The sequence below is a fragment of the Hyperolius riggenbachi genome, chromosome 12 (assembly GCF_040937935.1).
Source record: "Hyperolius riggenbachi isolate aHypRig1 chromosome 12, aHypRig1.pri, whole genome shotgun sequence".
In the NCBI taxonomy this organism is placed as follows: domain Eukaryota; kingdom Metazoa; phylum Chordata; class Amphibia; order Anura; family Hyperoliidae; genus Hyperolius; species Hyperolius riggenbachi.
The window spans coordinates 121903105-121924085 of record NC_090657.1 but is presented as its reverse complement, the minus strand read 5'-3'; the positions used below and the strand labels follow the sequence as shown (position 1 = coordinate 121924085).

At 47.7% G+C, this 20981-nt stretch overlaps 1 protein-coding gene across 3 annotated transcripts in view; it reads left to right on the top strand.

The window, feature by feature from the left end:
- The first annotated feature begins 294 nt into the window (after positions 1-294).
- Positions 295-20981, top strand: part of CBX2 (chromobox 2) — a 203300-nt gene continuing 182613 nt past the window's right edge. For all 3 annotated transcript variants that reach the window (XM_068264516.1, XM_068264515.1, XM_068264513.1), the window contains exons 1-2: positions 295-474; positions 559-602. In XM_068264516.1, coding sequence (XP_068120617.1) covers positions 403-474; positions 559-602 — 116 coding nt within the window. In that variant the 5' untranslated portion in view covers positions 295-402. The remainder of the gene's footprint in view (positions 475-558; positions 603-20981) is intronic.

Sequence of the window (20981 nt, the reverse complement as noted above, 5' to 3'; positions counted from 1 at the left end):
CCTGTGCAAGAGCTCAGGTTTACTCTAACAGTAGCAGAAAAGAAAATGTATAGGTAGGTATGATGGTGAACACAGGATTTAAAATCGTTCTTTCACAGCAACAACGAACGGTCAGTGAGGGTCTTTACAATTCAACTCCGCCATTCACATATTACTGGCCCGACACCATCGCACGCAGGAGGGATTATGCAAATTAGTCGACGAGTGGGACACATTCTTGGAAACACACTCTTTCTTCCTTCTGTGTCACCGGAAGCACTGATCTGTCGCGTGCTCCTATTGGACCAAGAAGAAGAAGAGGCGCGCACCACTGCTCGAGCTCGCCTGGCTTTGTGTGTTTTCTTAGACTCGTGTAGTTCTAGATAACGCTGTGATATTATACGCACCCTCCTGCCCGAAGCTATGGAGGAACTTAGTGCGGTCGGAGAGCAGGTCTTCGCAGCGGAGTGTATTCTCAGCAAGAGGCTGCGGAAGGTGAGGGTTTTCACCCGTCCCGCAATGTTCCACGACCCCGCCCCCTGGAACAACAAGTGAACCTCATCTTTCTTTCATCCACAGGGGACTATAGAATACCTGGTGAAGTGGAGAGGCTGGTCCTCCAAGTGAGTTTATTGTTATACTTCTGCGTCTCTAGTGTCTGCCGAGCATATAGCTCTTGATGCACGTGCACCATCCCACACCCTAAACTTTTGAGTTCACCTGAACCTGCATAGCATCTGCAGATGGTTGACTCTGACTCAAAGATTGTTCCGTCTTTGTGCTATCGGCACGCCCACATCTATTTACATTCTTGATTGTTCATGTGCTTTTGCTATTTCCTCATGTCTCCAACTTTTAGGCCTCTTTTCCACTAACTGTTGATAGGCAGTGAAATGCCTCTTAAACTCTCACAACTGCCTGGTAGCTGCTTGTTGCTGCCTAGTATCTGCTCACTTGTATCTGCTCACTGCTAGTGTTGTCCGGATCATGAACGATTCGGATCTTTGATCCGAATCTATTTTATGAGTCGATCATCCGAATCATCAAAATGAGTGATTCGGATTGCAAAAGGGGCGGGGCCAGGAGCGACACGCCCCCTCTCAGCGGGCAGCGGGGTCCTGGAAGCAGAGCAGGGATGGATCGCTGAGTTGGAGGGGAGCCAGCCTTGCAGCCACAGGTAGATGAGAGAGAGGGGGCATGGGTGCCACTGCCAGATATGTGTAGAGCACACATACTGGCTATAACGTGCTGCTCATTATAGGCTGTCTGTTCCGTAGTGCTGCACAGTAATCACATTGGAAACTTTTGGCTCAGCACAGCTCAGTAACTTTGCAGACAGTGTGATTGAAAGGCAATATGATCCTCCTGCACTCGGCACTAAACAGCTGCACTTCACTTCTGGGAATGCTTTCTTTCACTGTGCGACCTTTTCTTTCAAAGTACACAGATGAACATATAGGTGAAATATATGTAAAGCATATGATTGCAGCATGTGGGTATTACGTGCAAACATTTCTGCTCTCTGCTCGACCCTCCTCCCTTCTCTGTCCACTCCCTGCCCTCTGTCCATCTTCTCCCCTTCTCTGTGTGTCCACCCCCTCCCCTTCTCCTGTCCACAGACCTGTCCTGCTGTTCATTTCACCCCTGAATGCTTCCGGTAGTAAAATGATCCGATTCGAGTAAAATTGATCTCTTCAATGATCCGATTCGAATCATCCGGATCATTGAAAAGATCCGAACTTCCCATCTCTACTCACTGCTGCTTAGTAACTGCTTGCTGAGCACACAGTTCAACAGTCAGTGGAAAAGAGGCCTAACATTTAGTTTAGCTTTGACAAAAATACTCTCCAAACAGTAATTCTGAGTTGAGGTTCAGAACTTGCTGCAACTATTAAATTACTTTAGGCAGGGCCGGATTTACAACTCAGGAGCCTATAGGCACAGAAGTATTGGCGCCTTAAGCCCCACCCCTCACTACAGGCCACACCTCCATGCCACACAAAAATTAAGAATAAAAAAAAAGGATCAGATTCATACCTTGGGAAGGGGAAGCCTCTGCATCCTAATGAGACTTCCCCTGTCTTTCTCAGCAGAGGGGATCCAGTGCTGGCAGCCCCCAAAATACAACAACAAGTGGCCAGTGCACGTAGGCACAATAGCAGCTTCCCGCTTGGGTGGAAATAACTGAACCTGATCGGATCCACTTTACAGTGCAGACGTGAGATGACTGTGCAGTAGAGCGAACAGCGAACACGATCGGGCCCAGCTATTCCTGCCAGAGCCTGAGGGGAAAGCCATTACTGTGCCTACGTGCAACACCAAGAAGCGGACTTTTGAGGGTGCCAGCGCTGGATCCAGGAGACTGAGGAAGACTGGATTCTGGAAGCCTCTTTAGGCTTCCCTCTCCCCAAGATAAGTACCCCACGGTGCACTTTTTTTTTCTCCCTGTAAAGTGTACCTGAGACAAGAAGCGTCTCAGATACCATACTTACATGGTGCTTCCTTAAGCCCCCTTAAGGCTGCCCATCCTTCGCCGTCTCCCTGGCAATTCAGCCCAAAATCCTGGCTGAGACGCACTTCACCACGCATGCGTGGCCTGGCAAGCTCCCGTCCCTGGGAGCAATCTGCACCTGCGGGCTGAATTGGCAGGGACCGGAGCCACCCAGGGAGATGGCGAGGGACGAACGGCCTTAAGAAAGCTCCAGGTAAGTATGGAACCTGAGACGCTTCTTGTCCCAGGTTCCATTTAAAGGGAACCTTAACGCAAAATAAGTTTTACTTACCTGGGGCATCTACCAGCCCCCTGCAGCCATCCTGTGCCCTTTACGTCAGTCACGTCTCCTCTGGTCCCCCACTGTCAGCTTTGATTTTGCCGCCTTGAAGTAGGCAGGCTGCCACGAATATCTTTGCACACGTTCCCACTGGTGCAGGGAACACGGTGCAGTGGGAACACGTATCTTTACAGGCGCAACGCGTATAAAGATACGTGTTGCGCTACTGACCTGCACCAGCGGGAATGCCTGTAAAGGTACGTGAGTCGGCAAAATCGAAACTAGCTGACAGCGGGGCACCAGAGAAGACGACGTAGAGGGCACAGGATGGCTGCAGGAGGCTGGTAGATGCCCCAAGTAAGTGAAACTGTTTTTGCAGCGTTAAGGACACAGATTCCCTTTAACCATAGATTCCCCCTTCCCCATCAAAAAAGCAATGAAAACAACCACCGCGCACCCTATAAACACACACACTGTACACAACACAAACACACATACCAAATACTCAGCCATTGTAACAGCCCCCCTAAGGAGAAGAGTTAAGTACACAGATTCCCTTTAATTATAGAACCCCCCCTTTCCCATCAAAAAAAGCAATGAAAACAGCCACAAAGCACCCTCTAAACACACACACACACACACACACACACACACACACACGCTATACACACACACACACACGCACACGCTATACACACACACACACACACACGCTATACACACGCGCTATACACACACACACACGCTATACACACACACACGCTATACACACACACACACACTACACATACACTACACACACACTACACACACACACACACACACACACACACACACAGTAACAGCCCCAGACCCCCTAATGAGCAGGAAACAATAGAATACACAAGGGGCGGAGCTGTAACAAATAAACTGTGCAGTGCAGCCGGGGCCGGGCTATCTCCTATGACCTAAAGGGGCAGAGCTGTTTCGCCCACCCCTCCCCGCCTGTCGCTTCTACACATGCTGGTTGGCTGATTTAGAACAGGACAGGAGAGGGGTTGGGGCGGACCTTTTTGCCTACCTGTGCTGTATGGCTCCGCCGCTTGATTCCTCCTCCACCTTCTCTCCAATTCTCCCACTCCATCAGGGGGCTCTGGTGCTGGGCGCACTGGCGCAGGCAGGGCAGGCTAATCACGCTGTGTGACTTGCCGGCAGTAAGTGATGCCATGCCCGCCTCGCCTTGGCCACCCGCGTGATTCTTCAAAGTTCAAACTCCCAGCCGGCAGAAGACGGACAATCATTCCGCCCCCTGCCGCCTATGCACGCAGCTGTTTGCAGCGCTGCGTGCAGCCATGGAAACGGCGGCCGGTGGGTGGGGAGAGCGGCGTTCTCTGTGTGTGTGCGCTGTCACTAGCTGCCCGCCCCTGTCTGTAGTTGTGGCCGCCCGCTGTCCGCTGTATTATTATGTAAATAAGGACGCGAGCGGCCGCTATTGTTTCTCACTCTTTTAAATTTAAAGGGGACATGAAAGAGATGCCGCCTTTGGCCAATCAGGCGCCTGTAGGCACGTGCCTAGTGTGCCTTATGGTAAATCCGGCCCTGACTTTAGGTTTGGCTTGTCAAAACCCCTAACAATGTTTTGTGGAAGTGTCCACAGCCTGCTAATTTTGGAGCATGCTGCAAGCAGTGGTATCATTGTGCGCATTTATGCTGACATCGAACTAAATAATGTTACGGTAATTCAGGTCATTTTTAAAGAGGAACTGTCACAAAAATCTTAAAATTTGAAACACATTCAAATAAGTTTATTTCTTCCAGAGTAAAATGAGCCATAAATGACTTCTTTGTTGCTGTCACTTACAGCAGTGTTTCTCAACCTTTTTTTTGGTATGTACCCCTTTTAAAACCTTGTACTCACCAAGTACCCCCTAGCATAGTAAACATTATCACAAGTACCCCTTGACAAATATATATTTAATTGTAGTACATGATAATTGGTTCTAAACAATTTCCAAGCATTTACCATTGCTTTTAATTAGCCAACACACTAATTTGGTGTTGTTTAAATAAGATTTTTATCATTTTCTAAGACTCTTAATTTGTTATTCTTGGTGAAGTATATCAAGTCCGAGTACCCCCTGCCACCATCAGAAGTACCCTCTGGGGTACGCGTACCACACGTTGAGAACCTAGGACTTACAGTAAGTATTACAAATGTGACATTACTGACAGATTTTGGGCTAGTCCATCTCTTCATAGGGGATTCTCAGCATTGCCTTTATTCTTTATAAAGACATTATCTGCAAAGGATTTATGAAAAGATGCAGGCCAGCCTCCCTACTCGCTGCACACTTTTTTGCTCTGTCCAGGAGCAGCTGCCATTTACTAAGTGCTTTTAAAAATAAAGAAAACCCTGAGAACCCCCATGAGAAGATGGGATAGTCCAAAATTTGTCAGTAATGTCAGATATCTACTTACTGTAAGGGCTTGTTTCCACTAGTGCGGCGTGCGTCTCGTAGACACACGCCGGCACTGAGCGGGTGGGCGGGATCGCAGGCGAATCCCATGATCCGTGCCATGCACGGCTATGGGAATCGCAGCCTCCGCCGCGAATTCTGTAGGGGGTTCTGGCCGAATCGCTACTGCAAGCGATTCGGCCGGCGGCGCCGTTATCCCCTATGGCAGAGTTTCCCCGCACGATTTGCCTGCGGGGAAACTCTGTGGATTTGCGGCTGTTTCCGCGAGAGAGGAAACGGGCCCTTAGGGACAGCAACATAGGAGAAAATGAATGTATGGCTCATTTTACATAGAAACTTACTTCCTATTTGTCTATGTTTACATATATTTAAAATTGTAAGGTTTTCGTGACAGTGGTCCTTTAACCACTTGAGTACCACAGTCTTTCTACCTCTTAAGGACCATAGCCTTTTTCTCCATTCAGACCACTGCAGCTTTCACGGTTTATTGCATGGTCATACAACCTACTACCTAAATGAATTTTACCTCCTTTTCTTGTCCCTAATACAGCTTTCTTTTGGTGCTATTTGATTGCTGCTGCAAGTTTTAGTTTTTGTTATATTCATCAAAAAAGACATTCATTTTGTAAAAAAAAATGACTTTTTTTTTAACTTTCTGTGCTGATATTTTTCAAATAAAGTAAAATTTCCTATACATTTGAGCGCGAAAGTTATTCTGCTACATGTCTTTGATAAAAAAAAAACAAAAAACCATTCAGTGTATATTTATTGGATTGGGTAAAAGTTATAGCGTTTACAAACTATGGTGCCAAAAGTGAATTTTCCCATTTTGAAGCATCACTGACTTTTCTGACCACCTGTCATGTTTCATGAGGTGCTAAAATTCCAGGATAGTATAAATACCCCCCAAATGACCCTATTTTGGAAAGAAGACATCCCAAAGTATACACTGAGAGGCATGGTGAGTTCATAGAAGATTTTATTTTTTTGTCACAAGTTAGCGGAAAATGACACTTTGTGACGACAAAAAAAAAAGTTTCCATTTCTTCTAACTTGCGACAAAAAAAAGAAGGAAATCTGCCACGGACTCACTATGCTCCTCTCTGAATACCTTGAAGGGTCTACTTTCCAAAATGGGGTCATTTGTGGGGTGTGTTTACTGTCCTGGTGTGTGCCACATGTGTGGCACTTTTTTGCACCCTAACTGCGCTAAGGGGCCCAAAGTCCAATGAGTACCTTTAGGATTTTACATGTCATTTTTCGACATTTGGTTTCAAGACTACTCCTCACGGTTTAGGGCCCCTAAAATGCCAGGGCAGTATAGAAACCCCACAAATGACCCCATTTTAGAAAGAAGACACCTCAAGGTATTCCGTTAGGAGTATGGTGAGTTCATAGAAGATTTTATTTTTTGTCACAAGTAAGCGGAAATTGATTTTAATTGTTTTTTTTTCAGTTTCAGTTTCAGTGATTGGGCCTGTCGTCGGCCACTGCACCGCGCACATCCTCGTTTGCGCTCCTGCGTGGGGAGGATCCTGCGCAGGCGCCTGTACAGCGCCTGCACAGGGTGCTCTCAGCACCGGGAGTGCTAACAAAGATGCGCACAGCTAGGGTTGCGTAGGCGTAGTGGCTGGCAACAGGCTCAGCCGCCGAAACCGAGCAGCGGCAAACCAGAGTATGCAGGCATAGGTCGACTGCAGGGGACTGATGGAAACCCCAGGTAAGTAAAACTGGCCCTTTTTTTTTGCTACACTTGCGTATCTCTTTAACCACTTGCTGACTGCCCACAGCCGATGGGCGGCAGCAAAGTGGACGCCGAAAGGACCGCAATACGCCCAAGGGCGTTGCGTCCTTTCGGCATGCCGGGGGAGCGAACGTGTCATTGAGGATGCACGCTTCCCCCGGCAACTGGCTCCGCCCACCCGCGACGACAACCCGCCGGAAGCACCGGCGGGTTGTTAACCCCGCGATCGCCGCTACAAAGTGTATAATACACTTTGTAATGTATACAAAGTGTATTATACAGGCTGCCTCCTGCCCTGGTGGTCCCAGTGTCCGAGGGACCACCAGGGCAGGCTGCAGCCACCTTAGTCTGCACCCAAACACACTGATCTGCCCCCCCGCCCCCTGATCGCCCACAGCACCCCTCAGACCTCCCCCCCCTGCCCACCCCCCAGACCACTGTTTGCACCCAATCACCCCCCTAATAACCCATCAATCACTCCCTGTCACTATCTGTCAACGCTATTTTTTTTTTAACTCCCCAAACTGCCCCCAGAGGACTCCTGCTCACCCCCCCCCCCCCGTGTACTGTATGCATCTATCCCCCCTGATCACCTGTCAATCACCCCCCGTCACTGCCACCCAACAATCAGCCCCTAACCTGCCCCTTGCGGGCAATCTGATCACCCACCCACACCATTAGATCTCCCGCAAACCCGCCGTCAAATCATCTCCCAAGTGTATTGTTTACATCTGTTCTCTTCTCTAAACACCCACTAATTACCCATCACCCACTAATTACCCATCAATCACCCCCTATCACCACCTGTCACTGTTACCCATCAGATCAGACCCTAATCTGCCCTATGCGGGCACCCAATCACCCGCCCACACGCTCAGATTGCCCTCAGACCCCCCCTTATCAATTCGCCAGTGCATTAATTACATCTGTTCTTCCCTGTAATAACCCACTGATCACCTATCAATCACCCCCTGTCATGGCCACCCATCAATCAGCCCCTAACCTGCCCCTTGCAGGCAATCTGGTCACCCACACCATCCGATCGCCTGCAGACCCGCCGGCAGATCACCTCCCAAGTGCATTGCATCTGTTCTCTCCTCTAAACACCCACTAATTACCCATCAATCACCCCCTGTCACTGCTACCCATTAGATTAGACCCCTATGTGCCCCTAGGGCACCCAATCACCCGCCCACACCCTCAGACCCCAGCCCTGATCACCTCGCCAGTGCATTGCTTGCATTTATTCCCCCCATTAATCACACCTTGAGACACCCATCACCTCCTGTTACCACCTGTCACCCCCTAGCACACCTACCCATCAGATCAGGCCCTAATTTGCCCCGTGTGGGCTCCTGATCACTCGGCCAAACCCTCAGATCCCCCTTCCGATCACCTCCCCAGTGCATTGATTGCATCTATTTTCCCCTCTAACCACCCCGAGACACCCATCAATCACCTCCTGTCACCCCCCTAGCTCTCCTATCCATCAGATCAGGCCCAATACAACCTGTCATTTAAAAGGCCACCCTGCTTATGACCGGGTTCCACAACATTCGCCCCCCTCATAGACCACCTGTCATCAAAATTTGCAGATGCTTATACCCCTGAACAGTCATTTTGAGACATTTGGTTTCCAGACTACTCACGGTTTTGGGCCCGTAAAATGCCAGGGCAGTATAGAAACCCCACAAGTGACCCCTTTTTAGAAAAAAAAGACACCCCAAGGTATTCTGTTAGGTGTATGACGAGTTCACGCAGGAGCGCAAACGAGGATGTGCGCGGTGCAGTGGCCGACGACAGGCCCAATCACTGAAACAGTGTCATGGCGAAGGACTGGAGGATTATAAAGTACTGGTGTGGGCACTGGTCGACTGCAGGGGCCCGGTAGAAGCCCCAGGTAAGTAAAACTGGCATATTTTTTTTTGGGGGGGGGGGGTGTATACTTAACTACTTTGGCCTCCTGGACGTACTAGCTACGCCCAGGAGGCCATGTGCGCTCCTGCGCACCCCGCGGCCGATCACGCGCACTCCCGGCCCGCGGTTTGCTAGCCAGGCAATCGGTGAATCGGGCTATGGTGCCCGATCACCGATTGCTCTCCCCCTGAGAAAAACCGTCAGCTTTGCACGGAAGCTGAGGTTTTTCTGTTCCTATTTCCCCCGACATCACTCTAAGCGTCCGTGTTATGCTTAGAGTGGCGTCATTGTAAAACTCATGGCTGCCCTGTTGTGGCCAAAAAGCTAACTGCATGAAAATGCAAAAAAAAAAAAATTAAAAAATAGACCTATATGTACAAAAAAAAATTGATTTGCATCCCACCCTCCCAAAAATACTCACATAAAATGTTTAATAATAAAAAAATAAAAAACATTACAATTTAAAAAAAACACATAAATATTTACTTAAGGGTCTAAACTTTTCAAATATGTATGTAAACATGAAATATTTCAATTTTTTTTTTTTTATTATAAGCTTGTAAATAGTGATGGATGCAAACCGGAAAAAAATGCACTTTTATTTCCAAGTAAAATATTGTCGCCATACATTGTGATAGGGACATAATTTAAACGGTGTAATAACCGGGAGAAATGAGCACATACAATACGTGTGTTTTAATTGTGGAGGCATGTATTATTTTAAAACTATAATGGCCGAAAACTTAGAAATAATGAATTTTTTTCTGTTTTTTCCTTATTCTTCCTGTTAAAATGCATTTACAGTAAAGTGGCTCTTAGCAAAATGTACCCCCCAAAGAAAGCCTAATTGGTTGCGGAAAAACGAGACGTAGATCAGTTCATTGTGATAAGTAGTGATAAAGTTATAGGCTAATGAATGGGAGGTAAACATTGCTCGGATGCATAAAGTGAAAACGACTGAAGGCTGAAGTGGTTAGAGACTCAGACATGAGTTTCACTACAATTCTTTTACTTACCTGGGGCTTCCTCCAGCCCTATAAGCTTGGCTGTGTCCCGCGCCGTCCTCCTACGATGTCCTGGTAAGCAGCTCATTGATGTCAGCGGCGGACCTTTCTGCGCATGTGCAGAATGCCCTGGCTGACGTCACTCAGTTGATTGAGTCCGACTGAGCCGCTTACAGGGGGTTGACTGCAGGAGGACGGCGAGGGACACATCCATGCTTATGGGGCTGGAGGAAGCCCCGCGTAAGAAGAAAAAACAAAACAAAACCGCAGTGAGACTCCTCTCTGGGTCTCTTTAAGTATCCTTTTAACCATGGCTGTTGGAGAAATTTTTGGGTACCTGGAGTCGGGAAGAAATGCATAGACTTCGACTAAATTTAATCTGTAATTAAAAGAGAAAATATAACTTTTTTTTTTTTTTTTTTTTTTTATTATTTATTAGTCTGATAACTAACATATATATAGATGGGATGAATCCACAATTTCTTCAAATTTGAATCTGAAAAGGTTCTCGAATATCTCAAAGCTTTCAAATCACGAATCCTGCACATAACAATTGTGTGATCTGTGGTATAGTTCCCCGCAGTATATTTACCCAGGCATGTCCACATTATAGGTAGCTAGGAAAAGGGGCCTTCACTATAGGTAGCTAGGTATAGGTGCTTTCAGTATAGCTAGCTAGGTAAACACGCCTTCAATATAGCTAGCTAGCTATGGGTGTCTACAGTATAGCTAGCTAGCTATGGGTGTCTACAGTATAGCTAGCTAGCTAGCTATGGGTGTCTGCAGTATAGCTAGCTAGCTATGGGTGTCTGCAGTATAGCTAGCTAGCTATGGGTGTCTGCAGTATAGCTAGCTAGCTAGCTAGCTAGCTAGCTATGGGTGTCTGCAGTATAGCTAGCTAGCTAGCTATGGGTGTCTACAGTATAGCTAGCTATGGGTGTCTACAGTATAGCTAGCTAGCTAGCTAGCTATGGGTTTTTACAGTATAGCTAGCTAGCTATGGGTGTCTGCAGTATAGCTAGCTAGCTATGGGTGTCTGCAGTATAGCTAGCTAGCTAGCTATGGGTGTCTGCAGTATAGCTAGCTAGCTAGCTAGCTATGGGTGTCTGCAGTATAGCTAGCTAGCTAGCTAGCTATGGGTGTCTGCAGTATAGCTAGCTAGCTAGCTATGGGTGTCTGCAGTATAGCTAGCTAGCTAGCTATGGGTGTCTGCAGTATAGCTAGCTAGCTAGCTATGGGTGTCTACAGTATAGCTAGCTAGCTAGCTATGGGTGTCTACAGTATAGCTAGCTAGCTATGGGTGTCTACAGTATAGCTAGCTAGCTAGCTATGGGTGTCTACAGTATAGCTAGCTAGCTAGCTATGGGTGTCTACAGTATAGCTAGCTAGCTAGCTAGCTATGGGTGTCTACAGTATAGCTAGCTAGCTAGATATGGGTGTCTGCAGTATAGCTAGCTAGCTAGCTAGCTAGCTATGGGTGTCTACAGTATAGCTAGCTATGGGTGTCTACAGTATAGCTAGCTAGCTATGGGTGTCTGCAGTATAGCTAGCTAGCTAGCTAGCTATGGGTGTCTGCAGTATAGCTAGCTAGCTAGCTAGCTATGGGTGTCTGCAGTATAGCTAGCTAGCTAGCTAGCTATGGGTGTCTGCAGTATAGCTAGCTAGCTAGCTATGGGTGTCTGCAGTATAGCTAGCTAGCTATGGGTGTCTGCAGTATAGCTAGCTAGCTATGGGTGTCTGCAGTATAGCTAGCTAGCTAGCTATGGGTGTCTGCAGTATAGCTAGCTAGCTAGCTAGCTAGCTAGCTATGGGTGTCTACAGTATAGCTAGCTAGCTAGCTATGGGTGTCTACAGTATAGCTAGCTAGCTAGCTATGGGTGTCTACAGTATAGCTAGCTAGCTAGCTATGGGTGTCTACAGTATAGCTAGCTAGCTAGCTATGGGTGTCTACAGTATAGCTAGCTAGCTAGCTATGGGTGTCTACAGTATAGCTAGCTAGCTAGCTATGGGTGTCTACAGTATAGCTAGCTAGCTAGCTATGGGTGTCTACAGTATAGCTAGCTAGCTAGCTATGGGTGTCTACAGTATAGCTAGCTAGCTATGGGTGTCTACAGTATAGCTAGCTAGCTAGCTATGGGTGTCTGCAGTATAGCTAGCTAGCTAGCTATGGGTGTCTGCAGTATAGCTAGCTAGCTAGCTAGCTAGCTATGGGTGTCTGCAGTATAGCTAGCTAGCTAGCTAGCTAGCTATGGGTGTCTACAGTATAGCTAGCTAGCTAGCTATGGGTGTCTACAGTATAGCTAGCTATGGGTGTCTACAGTATAGCTAGCTATGGATGTCTATAGTAAAGCTAGCTATGGGTGTCTACAGTATAGCTAGCTAGCTATGGGTGTCTACAGTATAGCTAGCTAGCTAGCTAGCTATGGGTGTCTACAGTATAGCTAGCTAGCTAGCTAGCTAGCTAGCTAGCTAGCTAGCTATGGGTGTCTACAGTATAGCTAGCTAGCTAGCTAGCTAGCTATGGGTGTCTACAGTATAGCTAGCTAGCTAGCTAGCTAGCTATGGGTGTCTACAGTATAGCTAGCTAGCTATGGGTGTCTACAGTATAGCTAGCTAGCTAGCTAGCTAGCTATGGGTGTATACAGTATAGCTAGCTAGCTAGCTATGGGTGTCTACAGTATAGCTAGCTAGCTAGCTATGGGTGTCTACAGTATAGCTAGCTAGCTAGCTATGGGTGTCTACAGTATAGCTAGCTAGCTAGCTATGGGTGTCTACAGTATAGCTAGCTAGCTAGCTATGGGTGTCTACAGTATAGCTAGCTAGCTAGCTATGGGTGTCTACAGTATAGCTAGCTAGCTATGGGTGTCTACAGTATAGCTAGCTAGCTATGGGTGTCTACAGTATAGCTAGCTAGCTAGCTATGGGTGTCTACAGCATAGCTAGCTAGCTAGCTATGGGTGTCTACAGTATAGCTAGCTAGCTATGGGTGTCTACAGTATAGCTAGCTAGCTAGCTAGCTATGGGTGTCTACAGTATAGCTAGCTAGCTAGCTAGCTATGGGTGTCTACAGTATAGCTAGCTAGCTAGCTAGCTATGGGTGTCTACAGTATAGCTAGCTAGCTAGCTAGCTATGGGTGTCTACAGTATAGCTAGCTTGCTAGCTAGCTATGGGTGTCTACAGTATAGCTCGCTAGCTAGCTATGGGTGTCTACAGTATAGCTAGCTAGCTAGCTATGGGTGTCTACAGTATAGCTACCTAGCTAGCTATGGGTGTCTACAGTATAGCTAGCTAGCTAGCTATGGGTGTCTACAGTATAGCTAGCTAGCTAGCTAGCTATGGGTGTCTACAGTATAGCTAGCTAGCTAGCTATGGGTGTCTACAGTATAGCTAGCTAGCTAGCTATGGGTGTCTACAGTATAGCTAGCTAGCTAGCTAGCTAGCTATGGGTGTCTACAGTATAGCTAGCTAGCTAGCTAGCTAGCTAGCTATGGGTGTCTACAGTATAGCTAGCTATGGGTGTCTACAGTATAGCTAGCTAGCTAGCTAGCTAGCTATGGGTGTCTACAGTATAGCTAGCTAGCTAGCTAGCTAGCTAGCTATGGGTGTCTACAGTATAGCTAGCTAGCTAGCTATGGGTGTCTACAGTATAGCTAGCTAGCTAGCTAGCTAGCTAGCTATGGGTGTCTACAGTATAGCTAGCTAGCTAGCTAGCTAGCTATGGGTGTCTACAGTATAGCTAGCTAGCTAGCTATGGGTGTCTACAGTATAGCTAGCTAGCTAGCTATGGGTGTCTACAGTATAGCTAGCTAGCTATGGGTGACTACAGTATAGCTAGCTAGCTATGGGTGACTACAGTATAGCTAGCTAGCTATGGGTGACTACAGTATAGCTAGCTAGCTATGGGTGTCTACAGTATAGCTAGCTAGCTATGGGTGTCTACAGTATAGCTAGCTAGCTATGGGTGTCTACAGTATAGCTAGCTAGCTAGCTAGCTATGGGTGTCTACAGGCTAGCTAGCTAGCTATGGGTGTCTACAGTATAGCTAGCTAGCTAGCTAGCTATGGGTGTCTACAGTATAGCTAGCTAGCTAGCTAGCTATGGGTGTCTACAGTATAGCTAGCTAGCTAGCTAGCTAGCTATGGGTGTCTACAGTCTAGCTAGCTAGCTAGCTATGGGTGTCTACAGTCTAGCTAGCTAGCTAGCTAGCTATGGGTGTCTACAGTATAGCTAGCTAGCTAGCTATGGGTGTCTACAGTATAGCTAGCTAGCTAGCTAGCTAGCTATGGGTGTCTACAGTATAGCTAGCTAGCTAGCTATGGGTGTCTACAGTATAGCTAGCTAGCTAGCTATGGGTGTCTACAGTATAGCTAGCTAGCTATGGGTGTCTACAGTATAGCTAGCTAGCTATGGGTGTCTACAGTATAGCTAGCTAGCTATGGGTATCTACAGTATAGCTAGCTAGCTATGGGTGTCTACAGTATAGCTAGCTAGCTATGGGTGTCTACAGTATAGCTAGCTAGCTATGGGTGTCTACAGTATAGCTAGCTAGCTATGGGTGTCTACAGTATAGCTAGCTAGCTATGGGTGTCTACCGTATAGCTAGCTAGCTATGGGTGTCTACAGTATAGCTAGCTAGCTATGGGTGCCTACAGTATAGCTAGCTAGCTATGGGTGCCTACAGTATAGCTAGCTAGCTAGCTAGCTAGCTAGCTATGGGTGCCTACAGTATAGCTAGCTAGCTAGCTAGCTATGGGTGCCTACAGTATAGCTAGCTAGCTAGCTATGGGTGCCTACAGTATAGGTAGCTAGCTAGCTAGCTAGCTATGGGTGCCTACAGTATAGCTAGCTAGCTATGGGTGCCTACAGTTTAGCTAGCTAGCTATGGGTGCCTACAGTATAGCTAGCTAGCTAGCTATGGGTGCCTACAGTATAGCTAGCTAGCTATGGGTGCTTACAGTATAGCTAGCTGGCTATGGGTGCCTACAGTATAGCTAGCTAGCTAGCTATGGGTGCCTACAGTATAGCTAGCTAGCTATGGGTGCCTACAGTATAGCTAGCTAGCTATGGGTGCCTACAGTATAGCTAGCTAGCTAGCTAGCTATGGGTGCCTACAGTATAGCTAGCTAGCTAGCCATGGGTGCCTACGGTATAGCTAGCTAGCTAGCTATGGGTGCCTACGGTATAGCTAGCTAGCTAGCTATGGGTGCCTACGGTATAGCTAGCTAGCTAGCTATGGGTGCCTACGGTATAGCTAGCTAGCTAGCTATGGGTGCCTACGGTATAGCTAGCTAGCTAGCTATGGGTGCCTACGGTATAGCTAGCTAGCTAGCTATGGGTGCCTACGGTATAGCTAGCTAGCTAGCTAGCTATGGGTGCCTACAGTATAGCTAGCTAGCTAGCTAGCTATGGGTGCCTACAGTATAGCTAGCTAGCTAGCTATGGGTGCCTATAGCTAGCTAGCTAGCTATGGGTGCCTACAGTATAGCTAGCTAGCTATGGGTGCCTACAGTATAGCTAGCTAGCTATGGGTGCCTACAGTATAGCTAGCTAGCTATGGGTGCCTACAGTATAGCTAGCTAGCTAGCTATGGGTGCCTACAGTATAGCTAGCTAGCTAGCTATGGGTGCCTACAGTATAGCTAGCTAGCTAGCTATGGGTGCCTACAGTATAGCTAGCTAGCTAGCTATGGGTGCCTACAGTTTAGCTAGCTAGCTAGGGGTGCCTACAGTATAGCTAGCTAGCTAGCTAGCTAGCTAGCTATGGGTGCCTACAGTATAGCTAGCTAGCTAGCTAGCTAGCTATGGGTGCCTACAGTATAGCTAGCTAGCTAGCTATGGGTGCCTACAGTATAGCTAGCTAGCTAGCTAGCTATGGGTGCCTACAGTATAGCTAGCTAGCTAGCTATGGGTGCCTACAGTATAGCTAGCTAGCTAGCTAGCTAGCTAGCTATGGGTGCCTACAGTATAGCTAGCTAGCTAGCTATGGGTGCCTACAGTATAGCTAGCTAGCTAGCTATGGGTGCCTACTGTATAGCTAGCTAGCTAGCTATGGGTGCCTACTGTATAGCTAGCTAGCTAGCTATGGGTGCCTACTGTATAGCTAGCTAGCTAGCTATGGGTGCCTACAGTATAGCTAGCTAGCTAGCTATGGGTGCCTACAGTATAGCTAGCTAGCTAGCTAGCTATGGGTGCCTACAGTATAGCTAGCTAGCTAGCTAGCTAGCTATGGGTGCCTACAGTATAGCTAGCTAGCTAGCTAGCTATGGGTGCCTACAGTATAGCTAGCTAGCTAGCTAGCTATGGGTGCCTACAGTATAGCTAGCTAGCTAGCTATCGGTGCCTACAGTATAGCTAGCTAGCTATGGGTGCCTACAGTATAGCTAGCTAGCTAGCTAGCTATGGGTGCCTACAGTATAGCTAGCTGGGTATGGGTGCCTACGGTATAGCGATCTGGGTATAGGTGCCTACGGTATAGCTAGCTGGGTATAGGGGCCTTCGGTATAGCTAGCTGGGTATAGGGGCCTTCGGTATAGCTAGCTGGGTATAGGGGCCTTCGGTATAGCTAGCTGGGTATAGGGGCCTTCGGTATAGCTAGCTGGGTATAGGGGCCTTCGGTATAGCTAGCTGGGTATAGGGGCCTTCGGTATAGCTAGCTGGGTATAGGGGCCTTCGGTATAGCTAGCTGGGTATAGGGGCCTTCGGTATGGCTAGCTGGGTATAGGGGCCTTCGGTATGGCTAGCTGGGTATAGGGCTCTTCGGTATGGCTAGCTGGGTATAGGGCCCTTCGGTATGGCTAGCTGGGCATCGGGGCCTTCGGTATGGCTAGCTGGGTATAGGGCCCTTCGGTATGGCTAGCTGGGTATAGGGCCCTTCGGTATGGCTAGCTGGGTATAGGGCCCTTCGGTATGGCTAGCTGGGTATAGGGCCCTTCGGTATGGCTAGCTGGGTATAGGGCCCTTCGGTATGGCTAGCTGGGTATAGGGCCCTTCGGTATGGCTAGCTGGGTATAGGGCCCTTCGGTATGGCCAGCTGGGTATAGGGCCCTTCGGTATGGCTAGCTGGGCATCGGGGCCTTCGGTATGGCTAGCTGGGTATAGGGCCCTTCGGTATGGCTAGCTGGGTATAGGGCCCTTCGGTATGGCTAGCTGGGTATAGGGCCCTTCGGTATGGCTAGCTGGGTATAGGGCCCTTCGGTATGGCTAGCTGGGTAAAGGGCCCTTCGGTATGGCTAGCTGGGTAAAGGGCCCTTCGGTATGGCTAGCTGGGTATAGGGCCCTTCGGTATGGCTAGCTGGGTATAGGGCCCTTCGGTATGGCTAGCTGGGTATAGGGCCCTTCGGTATGGCTAGCTGGGTATAGGGCCCTTCGGTATGGCTAGCTGGGTATAGGGCCCTTCGGTATGGCCAGCTGGGTATAGGGCCCTTCGGTATGGCCAGCTGGGTATAGGGGCCTTCGGTATGGCCAGCTGGGTATAGGGGCCTTCGGTATGGCCAGCTGGGTATAGGGCCCTTCGGTATGGCTAGCTGGGTATAGGGCCCTTCGGTATGGCTAGCTGGGTATAGGGCCCTTCGGTATGGCTAGCTGGGTATAGGGCCCTTCGGTATGGCTAGCTGGGTATAGGGCCCTTCGGTATGGCTAGCTGGGTATAGGGCCCTTCGGTATGGCTAGCTGGGTATAGGGCCCTTCGGTATGGCTAGCTGGGTATAGGGCCCTTCGGTATGGCTAGCTGGGTATAGGGCCCTTCGGTATGGCTAGCTGGGTATAGGGCCCTTCGGTATGGCTAGCTGGGTATAGGGCCCTTCGGTATGGCTAGCTGGGTATAGGGCCCTTCGGTATGGCTAGCTGGGTATAGGGCCCTTCGGTATGGCCAGCTGGGTATAGGGCCCTTCGGTATGGCCAGCTGGGTATAGGGGCCTTCGGTATGGCCAGCTGGGTATAGGGGCCTTCGGTATGGCCAGCTGGGTATAGGGGCCTTCGGTATGGCCAGCTGGGTATAGGGGCCTTCGGTATGGCCAGCTGGGTATAGGGGCCTTCGGTATGGCCAGCTGGGTATAGGGGCCTTCTGTATGGCCAGCTGGGTATAGGGGCCTTCGGTATGGCCAGCTGGGTATAGGGGCCTTCAGTATATGAGTATATGCCTGCTCCCCCGTTTCTGTTACTAATTTCACATCTGGTATTCTTTAACCACTTCGCATCCTACCTACAGTATATTCACGTCATTGTAAGTGGCTCTAGAAAGCCACATGACATGAATATGTCAGTTCCCTTTAATGAGCACTGTGCGCGTGCTAGCACTACACTAATTAAGGATGGCCTCCCGGGGGTTCGCTCCTCCAACCCCCTGCCCGATCCCCTGTAATTTTGCATCCCCCCCCCCTTCTTCCTCCCCCATGCTGACCTTGTTCCAGCGAGATCAGCCTCCCCTCCGTACATTACCGCTGCCTGTGTCATTATGCCGAACGGATCGGGTCCCGGCATAGTGACACAAGCAGAGGTAATGCATGGAGGGGGCGCTGATCGTGTGCTGGAACGAGGCAAGGTGAGCTGTTTATATGCTAATCCTCCATGCTGCCTGCACGATCGCATCATGGAGGTGAGGGGGGCATAATGGCTATCTAAGGGGGAAAGGGGGCAGGATCATTACGCACCTGGCCATCTATGGGGGAGGGCGGCAAAGGGGCTCACCTGGCTATATATGGGGGGGGGGGGTTAATGACAAAGGGACACATCTGATTATCTATGGGGAGGGGGGGGAGAATACAGCGGCACACCTGGCGATCTTATGAGGGGATACATGTATATCTTTTATACTGGGGAGGGGCTGATAATGGGCACATCTGGCTATACTGGGGGGATAAAGGGGGGACACCTGGCTATCCATGGGGGGAGGTGGAATAAGCGGGTACATCTGATTACCTATTGGAGGGGAAGAACAAAGGGGCAAACCTGGCTATTAATGGGGGTGGTGGGACAAAGGGGCAAATCTGGCTAATAAAGGGTTACATCTGGGATTTTTATAGGAGGGGCTAATACGGGGCACATCTGGCTATCAAAAGTGGGGGGGAGATAAAGGAGCACACCTGGCTGTATGGTGGGGCGGAGGGTAATAAAGGGGCACATCTTGCTAACTACAGGGGTGGGAGCGAATAAATGGACTTAGTAGTTAAGATATGTATGCCGTGAGAGTATATTACTGTTGTTTTGGCGAATTCGGCTTGTAAGTGCTAGTAAAGTACAAAGTGAAAAATACACCTTTATTTACAAATATTATATTGTCGCCATACATTGTACTAGGAAGATAATTTAAATGTTGAAATAAACAGGACATATGGACTAATAAAATATGTGGGCTTGATCTACAGGAATACATTTTATTTTTAACCGGTAATGCCTGAAAACTGAGAAATAATGACTTTTTTCATTTTTTTTTTCTCCTTATTCCCTTTAACCATTTACCGCCATCCTAACGTATTAAAACGTCATGCTTACCGCTATTAACAGCAACATGACGTTTTAATACGTCGCGCATTCCCGACGCTGCTACCGCCGTGTGTCCGCCGCTACCGCCGCCATTACCGTCGGGATCCCGTGCTGGGCGATTGGGGAAGAGGACTGAACAGTCCTCTACCCAATCGCAGTGCCTGGAGTGAATGGACGTGACCGCGAACAGCGGCTACGTCCATTCACATAAACAGGAAATGTAACAGTTTAATAAAGTGTGTAAAAAAAAAAAAAAAAGTGAACACGTCCTATGAGTGTTCACCAGCGCCATCTTGTGGCCAAAAAGTATATTACACTTACAAAATACATACATTTTTAAGTATATACACATCATTAATAAAATTACACTTCCAACCCTCCCCCCCCAAAAAAAACACTTGTAAAAAAAAAAAATCAGCTTAAAAAAATAAAATAAATAGTTGCCTTAGGGACTCAGCTTTTTTTATTCTATATTTTATGGGGGAAAATTAATTTTAATTTATTACATAGGGGCTTGTAATTATGGCCAGAACAAACAGAAAAATAACCACTTATATTTCAAAATAATATACTGTCGCCATACATTGTGGTAGGGACATAATCTAAACGGTTTAATTATCGGGACCACTGGGCAAATAAAACGTGTTTGTTTTATCCACAGGAGAATGTTTAATTTTAAAACTATAAAGGCTGAACACTGAGAAATAATGATTTTTTTTCTTTTTTTTTCTGTTTTTCTCATTAAAATGCATTTAGAATAAAAAAATTCTTAGCAAAATGTACTATCCACAGAAAGCCTAATTGGTGGCGAAAAAAACGAGGTATAGATCATTTTCTTGTGATAAGTAGTAATAAAGTTATTAGGGAATAAAAGGGAGGAGCGCTGACAACTGAAAATTGCTCTGGTCCGTTAGGATAAAAACCCTTGGGGGTGAACTGGTTAAAATGCATTCAAAGTAAAATATTACTTAGTAAAAAGTACCACCCAGAGAAAGCCTAATTGGTGGCAAACAAAACAAGGTATCGATCATTTATTTGCGATAAGTACTGCTAAAGTTATTGGCTAATGAATGGGAGACCTGTGAAATGTAGAAATGTAGAAAATTGCTGGTTAAGAACCCTGTCATTAAAAGTATAAGAATGTCTGCAGTACATTTTTCAAGATAAATTTTTGTTGGCTCCGCCTCACCAAGTTTGTGAGCTTTCAGGTTCCTGAAATCAAAAATTTGTGACTGGAAGCAGTTTATCCAGCAAAGAATTCTGATTGTGGCTCCGCCCCTGTAGTGAATTTGAACTCCAGTCACACAATGACTGACTGTACCAGGTTTGAGGCCTCTGGCTTTAACAGTGTAAGAATGGCAGCAGTTTAAATATTTCTCTTGAAAATCAATAGGTGAATTTTGATTGGCTGTTAGAGGCTCCACCCACTTCCCTGAATATTAAACCCAGTGACCAAGTGTACCAAGTAGGGTTGCCGCGGTAGACTGATTTGATTGTGCAAGGTAATCCTACCATGCACCATCGCATTTTAACGCTTTCCGCGGGGGAGGGGACCGGCAGTGGCGGGGATGCGACGCAGCGGCGAGGTGAAATACATACTTGCTGGGATCTTGCACGCGTGTATTACCTA